Genomic DNA, 8,075 nt, shown 5'->3' on the forward strand with positions numbered 1-8,075 from the left:
TAATATTATTATTATTCTTTTTTTTTCGTCCGTTTTAAGAAATATTTTATTTTTATTTTTTGATAATTCTTTAATTCAACTTTTCACATGACATGTTTAAAATCATAAGATTAAATAAAATTTTGATACATTCAACGTATCTTTAATTTAAGGAATCTTCTCTACTTTTTTAAACACCGTGTCAAATCGAAATTAGACAAACAAACTGAAAAAGGAATTATTCCTTTCGGTTCAAAAAAGAGTGTCCACTTAACCTTTAAAAAAAGTGTCCACCACAAAATAAAAAAAGAATTAACGTTATTTTTTCAGATTGCACTTAGTAAGTATTAAGTGATCAAGTTCCTTTACCTATTTAAGTTCGGGTAGTTTAGTCAAATAACCTATTTTTTCTTAGGAGTTACTCCCTCCCGTTCAAAAAGAGAGTTCACCTCGTCATTTGCACATCCCTTAAGATAATACTAATTCCTAGGCAAAAATAGACAATTTGACTAAACTACCCATAATTAAATAGGTATTGAAATTTGATCATTCAAAACTTAATAAGGGAAGATATAAAAAAATAAGGTTAATTTTTTCTTAATTTGGTAAGTGGACACTTTTTTTAATCAAAAAATAAAGATTAAGTGAACACTCACTTTAAACCGGAAGGAATAGTATTTTCTTCAGGGTGTGCAAATAACTATGTGAATATTCATTTTTAACCGGATGAAGTATTATTATTTTATTTTTTAATTATTATTATTATTACTATTATTTCTCAAAATCCACGGATCACCACAGGACCATTTCATTTATGCGCCTTTTATTAACTAACCTCAAACTGCCCCTCATTTCTCTCTTATTTCCCTTTCATCTATTATTTTTTCTTTGGTGTCTTTTTCCTATTAACAACTTTTATCCTTTCTTGGTATTTCTTTTTTTTTTTTTTACTTTTTTGACCATTTTTTTCCTCATCTATACATTTTTTTAGAATGACCCCACTTCTTGTATTTTAATAAAAATTGATTCTTTTTAGGTGCCTTTAATTTTCCTTTTCTTTTTTTGGAATTTTCTAAGTGCTGTTATTATCTTCTTGTCATGTCAAGAAGATAAAATTCCTGTTAAGAACCTGTTTGATAAATTTGCCTGAGAGAATAATTTTAGCTTAGCAAGTATGGGTTTTGATGACAATAACAAGGAGGGTAAAGACCAATCTACCCTTGTTGAGATAAAGAAAGGTGGAATTGGTGATAGTGATTCAGAGATTGAACATGAGGTTAATAATGAGAATAATAGTAAAGTTAGTAGACAAATGAGTGAAAGTTCAATGTATACTACTGAAGATGATGATGAAGATGAAAATATTATTAATAAGATTGAGTTGGGTCCTCAATGTACTCTCAAAGAACAATTTGAGAAAGATAAGGTAAAAAAATTTGCATATTTTTGTTTTCTTGGTACTTAATTGTATGTTTTTTCATGTGTTTTTTGCCTTTTTGTTTCTAGAAAAATTGCTTTTTTTTATGTTTTCTTGATGCTTAATTGTATGCTTTCTTTTGGTTTATGCCTAGAAAAATTGCATTTTTATGTTTTCTTGGTGCTTAATTGTATGCTTTCTTGTGGTTTATGCCTAGAAAAATTGCATGTTTATGTTTTCTTGGTGCTTAATTGTATGCTTTCATGTGGTTTTTGCCTTTTTGTTTCTAGAAAAATTGCATCTTTCTGTTTTCTTGGTGCTTGATTGGCTGTTTTTCATGTGTTTTTTGTTTGTTAGTAAGATGTGATTTGTATGCTTGTTTTTTGGGAATTTTAGGATGATGAAAGTTTGAGAAGATGGAAGGAACAGCTTCTTGGAAGTGTGGATATTAATGCTGTTGGAGGTAAGTAATTAACTTATCTTTTTTTTTTGGTTCAAGATTTGCTTCACAACCTTCATGGATTTACGTGCATTTAGAAATGTTAAGTAGCCGTTAGCGATAGATTTCAAATATTTTTCACTCCGTTTGGAATTTATGAAGATGGAGGTAAAACAGATTTGGAGCACTTTTCCAAATTTGGAATCTAACTCCAAGTTGGATTTGGAAATTTTATAAACAAACACTGATTTTGAAGTAAAGTGAAAATTATTCTGGAAAAAGGTGAATAATTCTCATGGCCAAACGAGTTGATCTTTTCTTTTGCCTTTTTGTAGTAGATTTTTGGTCATTAATCCTTCTTCTTGAATAAGCTCATGAAATTTAAGTTCTTTTGCTTGTTTCTCTATGGTATCGATCTTCACAAAAAATGACAGCTTGAAAGAGGACATTATGATATTTGAGATTTTCCTATTTCCAGAATATATTTTGTACTTTTAAGTTTGATTTATGTGAATAAACCCTTGGGAAGGTAACTTCTATTAGTAGTCGCCGTTTCTTCTGTGCATTGATCTTTCTTTCAGTCTGTGCAGTGCATGGAAAAATTATTGACATTCAAATCTCTGCCTTGCATCAGAGTGCATTTTTTAATATCGTAATAAGACACAAATCTTACCCATATCCGCACTGGTGGGAGGATGCATGTAGCCTGTAGAGTAGTCGAGGTCTGCACAAGCCGACCTGACACCATCATTATTAAGAAAATGTGATAAGACACAAATCTTTTGAAATTTGACATTTTCAGATCGTTATTTTAATCAAAAGCTTTGAATTCAGATCTCCTTATGGATTGTCTAGTAGTAATTGTTAATTGTTGAATTTGAGCAATGCTATTGACTGTGAAAGAGTTGCCACAAAGCTTAACCTATTTCTATGTGCAATTTGCAAACATAGCTAAATACAACGAAACAAAATGGGATCTTGTTTCACTGGGATATGTTCCATTAGATGGATCAATTGGTACATTTGATAGGATCTTAGAACAGATTTGCTTTGATAAAGGATTTCCATCTCAATAGATTTAGTATCAAGATAGAATTTGGTTACCTGATTGGTATCGATAGAATTTGGTTACCTGATAGGTATCGATATAGAATTTGGTTACCTGTAGTATTAATACTAGTCCGACAAGTCATGGCACCAAATTCCAATTTTGACAGTGATGTAAAATGCTTCTCTTCTCGAATTTCCTGTTATTAGTTTATTCAATGTTCTGAACAAAAAACAAAACTTCTTGGATGGATTTTGAGACTGGTAAAATCTTGGTGACCTTTTCATGTGAGAAGCATTTCTAATTCTCTTATGAAACCATGTGTTTGATAGAAAATTCTGACTCTTATATCTGCTTCTTAAAATCATAGAATCACTGGATCCAGAAGTGAAGATTTTGAGCCTTGAAATTAAGTCCCCGGGTAGAGCTGATATTGTCCTCCCAATCCCGGAGGACGGAAAACCCAAAAGCCCATGGTTTGTCCTGAAAGAAGGGAGCAAATACAGCCTGAAATTCAATTTCCAGGTCAGCAATAATATAGTGACAGGTCTCAAATACACAAACACAGTTTGGAAAACTGGTATCAAAGGTACTATGACTACCTCTTTCATCTCCATCTCTTTGTGAAATGTCAACTTGAGGCCTAACAACTTTTTTTTCACTTTTTTCACAAACCTTATCTCAGTGGACAGCATGAAAGAAATGATTGGGGCCTTTAGTCCTCAAACTGAGCCGTATACACATGAGATGCCAGAAGAGACTACCCCTTCTGGCATTTTCGCAAGAGGATCTTACTCGGCTAGGACAAAGGTGATTATCTTTCTCATTTCATGCTTTTAACATAGTCTCATCTACCATCTGACCGAGTACGCCTGCATACCGCAGAAACTGAATTTTGAAGCTTCTGCTAGGGTCATAACTTAGTTTGAGGATAATTAGCAAGCTTATCATGTACTCCTTAGTCCTAAAAGGAACGACACCTTTCTATAATTAGTAACAATTTAAGTTTAAACTTTCCATTTTACTCTTACTGAAATGACTTATAGCCACACGAATACCTATGTTTTGTTTAGACCACAAGTTTCAAAAGTCTTTCCTTCATTCTTAAACTCCGTGTCCAGACAAACACCTTCACATAAATTGGGACGCAGGGAGTCTTAAATTTGGTGAATAGTCCCTTCTTCAGTATGATAGACTATTGCTGATGTTACAGTTCAATGCACATGGTCCTTATCTTTACCTTATAGTAGGGGACCATTTGAGCTTTATTTTTTTTGTTTTGTACTACTCTTTAAGTAAGTGCAGGACCGCTTTATGAAAATACCAAATGAAGCAGTGTCGTGGTTATGGTTTCAGAAGCAGCATTTATTTAGGCATTAAGCTGAACCTGAAGTTTGTGGCATTCTAGATGCTTTCACATGTACATCTTTTTTGCACCTGCGAGATACAAACAACGCATATCATGAGTTTTGACTAATTCTTGCCGTTTTTCTTGTTTTACTTTGTAGTTCCTTGATGATGATAACAAGTGCTATTTGGAGATCAACTACACGTTTGATATTAAGAAAGAATGGCAGGCAACATGAAGAAAAATTGTTGTTGCTCGAATCATCGCCCCGGACCTTCTTTGTTTTAGTTCTTCATTTTTTGTCAGTTTTTCAAAAAGAGGAAAAAGGAGGGGGAAATGATATGAAGAGAGTAGGGGGATGGTGGAGGTAATCTTAGCAGTTAGATTTTTGTTTGGTGAGTGTCATTCAATAAAGCTGAGCTTTGTCTATGATAGATTAACCAAGAGTTCTTTTTATGTACTTAGGTGCGTGATTGATTCCTTTTGAATGTCTAGAAACCAAGTAAGAGATTATTTCTAAGGAAATAGCAAACTTTCATTTATAATTCTCATTAGTATTTTGCATTGTTTTACTTTCCTTCCAACCAAAGATATCCAATTTAGGATGTTTGGCTGCTTTTCTTTGCCTTTAGTAACTTGCATCTTTTTCTGGTTCAACCAACACACAACCCCCCCCCCCCCCCCCCCCCCGCTCCACTTTTATCTTCCCATTTTTGGCTGCACTGGCATGATTGGTCATGATTTCTGCGTTACAAGCCTACCAAAAATTGACACTTGTCTGTAAACCGGGGGCGTTAGATTTTTTTTCAAATTATTATTTTACTTCTTTCAACGGCAATGAATGATTCTTTTTTCTTATTTGTCTCTTGAAAATGATTTTAGATTGCTAGTTCTTCTGTTTTTTATTTTCAGAAAAACATGTCATCCAAAGTAATGCAGATCTAGAGGTGAAACAACATCAGAGAAAGCTTTGCATATGTTGGACTAAATGTTCTACGTGTTCAAAATCTGACACTTATTTTCCTGAAAACTATACATTAAGAAATTAAGAAAAGAAAAAGGAAGATATAATGGCAAAGTGATATGGGTCAAAAGGAAAAAGGGAAGATAAATCAGAAGTTTGAGGTTGATTGTTTGGTACCAACTAGTGAAATAAAACCACTTGGATTCTCAAAATGGCAAAGAAAAGTTATTAGTCCATCTGTCTCCTTTTTTCTTTCATCTCCTTTACTTCAAATTACTTCGTACCAGACAAGGATCAGCTTGGCCAAGCTATCATGGGAATCCCCGCACCCCCAAACCTCCAATAATGATTATAATTAACGGATGGTTACTTCTTTTTGCCATTCAAATATTATACTACCCTAACAACTTAGTTCTAAGTTCTAGCTAATGATATTTAGATGGGATTGTGGTGCCTAAATGCAAATAATTCATATATCAAGATTTGGTTAAAAGGATGGAATGATAAATGAGGATGTTACACATAAGATCAAAATTAGATGATTGAATTGGAGAAGTGCTACCGGAATGTCATGTGATAAAATGATGGGAGTAAAATATAAGTTTTATAAATTCGTTATAAGCCCAACTATGTTACATGGTAGTGAATGTTGGGCTGCTAAAATCTAACACATCCACAAGATGAGTATAGTGATACAGATGCACAAATGGATGCATGGTCATACAAAGTTAGACAAGATTAAAAAAGACTGCATTCGCTAGAGGGTAGCGTATATTGAAGACAAAATGAGAGTGTCACTTGGAATTGTTTGGTCATGTCTTGCGTCGATCTCCAGATGCATCAATCTACAAGTGTGAAACTGTAGTTAATTGGTGTTAAAAGATACAGGGTAGACCTAAAATCAAGTAGAAAAAAGCTATCTCGAAGGACATATATACAATGACAATCTCTTGGAGTCCATGGTAACTTAGCAAAAGATAAGAAACAATAGGAAAAAGAACTCTCTATATAGGCGATATCAAATAGTTGAGATTATGTTAGTACATTTACTTTAGGTCCCGTGCTTTCTAGGAGTCTTAAACCTTAGTATAGATTTTTTGCTAGTTAATAGTACAGAGAACTTTTAGTTTTTTTTTTTTTGGATAATATGAGACAAATTTAATCGAATAAACACGATCAATAAGAATTCATATAATCAACCTCAACTTGTTATTATTGTTGTTATAATTCTCAACATATACTAATGTTTAGTAACGGACTATAAAGTTTCTTTCTCTTTTTCAAACTAATACTTCCAATGTCCCTCGTTACTTCAATTCTCGAATTATTGTACTTCTCTTTGTTGTGTTGTAATGTTGCTAGTATTGGAGCATCATTATCTAGATGTCGTTTATCATTGTTAGGAGTCTGTTATATTTATCCTTATCTCTTAGCTTTATCCTTTAGTATAGATTAGTCTCTAGAGTTCTCTTTTAGATAGAATAGTATTCTTAGGAACAACGAGTATTTAAACTCATTCAAACATTCAATAAGATACACAGTTTTTCCATAGCTTCTTCAAGCTTTTATATGGTATCACAGCCAACACAACTCTAACGAGTACGATCCAATTTTTTTCCCCTCTCCAACATACTCAGATGGGTACCAATGGCAACAACAACAATTTCAGAGTTGTCAATGCTGACAACACAACCGGTACCAACATCATTATTCAGTTCAATCCTGCTTCCCAATTACCTATCAAACTCAGCGGTGGCCATAACTTTGCCACCTGGAAAGCTCAATTTTCCATGCTTATGTGTGGCTACAATCTTTTCGGTCATCTTGATGGGACCACTCCGGCCCCGAGTCGCACTATCACCCTTGGCACAAACATATCTCCCAATCCTGATTTTTTACCCTGGTTCCGTCAGGACCAACTCATTCAGAACGCCCTTATGGCCTCTGTTGAACCCACCATTGCCTCCACTGTTGCTGCAGCCGACTCGGCAAAAACGGCTTGGGACGCCTTGCATACCACCTATGCAAATAGGTCTCAAACCAGGGTCTTCAGCCTGCGTGATCAACTTGCCCGCATCACTAAAGACTCTCGCTCCATCACCGAATATCTTCAAACTATTCGGTCCCTCTCAGATGAGTTAGCCACTGCGGGTCCCCCTGTGTCCAACCCCGAACTCATCGTCAAAATACTCAGTGGTCTAGGGCCTGAGTTTCGTGAGATCTCTGTTGCCATTCGTGCACGTGACACAAATGTCACCTATGAGGAACTGTTTGAAAAGTTACTGGACCATGAACTCTTCCTCCGTCACGAGGATGCTAAGAAACTATCCAGCCCCATCACTGCTGCAGTTGCCACAAATACAAATTATCGCAACAATCGCAGACAGAACAATAATTTCCAGAATGGGCGCCAGAATTCACGCTCTAGTACTCAACCACAGCGACAGCCAAACACGAGCCCAAATACTGTTGTTCGCTGCCAACTATGTAACAGGATTGGCCACATCGCTAATGTTTGCCGCTCTAAATCCCATGATCACCTTCAGGCCTTCGCCAACTATGCTGCTGGATTCAATGCTTCCACCAACCCTTGGGTAGTCGACTCAGGAGCCACTCACCACATCACAATGGAGCCGCACAACCTAAAACCGTATAACGGTAACGAGGACGTCTCCATGGGTGATGGTAACAAAATTCCCATTTCACACACTGATTCTACTCATTTAAATGCATCAAATAATGTTTTTAAACTAACCGACACTTTGTGTGCCCCATCCATTAAACACAAGCTTCTCTCTGTTTCTAAATTTTGTCAAGATAACCTAAAGTCTATTGAATTTTTCCCCTTTGATTTTTTTGTGAAGGATCTGAAAACGCGCA

At 35.1% G+C, this 8,075-nt stretch overlaps 1 protein-coding gene across 1 annotated transcript; it reads left to right on the forward strand.

Annotated features, from left to right (window-relative positions):
• The first annotated feature begins 966 nt into the window (after nt 1-966).
• LOC132615409 (rho GDP-dissociation inhibitor 1-like) lies at nt 967-4,776 on the forward strand. The gene is made up of 5 exons (XM_060330016.1): nt 967-1,405; nt 1,793-1,859; nt 3,254-3,472; nt 3,569-3,693; nt 4,392-4,776. Exons 1-5 carry the CDS (start codon nt 1,154-1,156, stop codon nt 4,467-4,469), a joined length of 741 nt encoding a protein of 246 aa, XP_060185999.1. The 5' UTR covers nt 967-1,153; the 3' UTR covers nt 4,470-4,776.
• The last annotated feature ends 3,299 nt before the right edge of the window (nt 4,777-8,075 follow it).

Source organism: Lycium barbarum, chromosome 10 (genome assembly GCF_019175385.1).
Source record: "Lycium barbarum isolate Lr01 chromosome 10, ASM1917538v2, whole genome shotgun sequence".
NCBI lineage: Eukaryota > Viridiplantae > Streptophyta > Magnoliopsida > Solanales > Solanaceae > Lycium > Lycium barbarum.

Coding starts and splice junctions, on each gene's coding strand:
- LOC132615409 (XM_060330016.1), top strand. CDS start 1,154: ATGGGTTTTGATGACAATAACAAGGAGGGTAAAGACCAATCTACCCTT. Junction 1,860..3,253: donor GGATATTAATGCTGTTGGAG/GTAAGTAATTAA, acceptor TTAAAATCATAG/AATCACTGGATCCAGAAGTG. Junction 3,473..3,568: donor TTGGAAAACTGGTATCAAAG/GTACTATGACTA, acceptor ACCTTATCTCAG/TGGACAGCATGAAAGAAATG.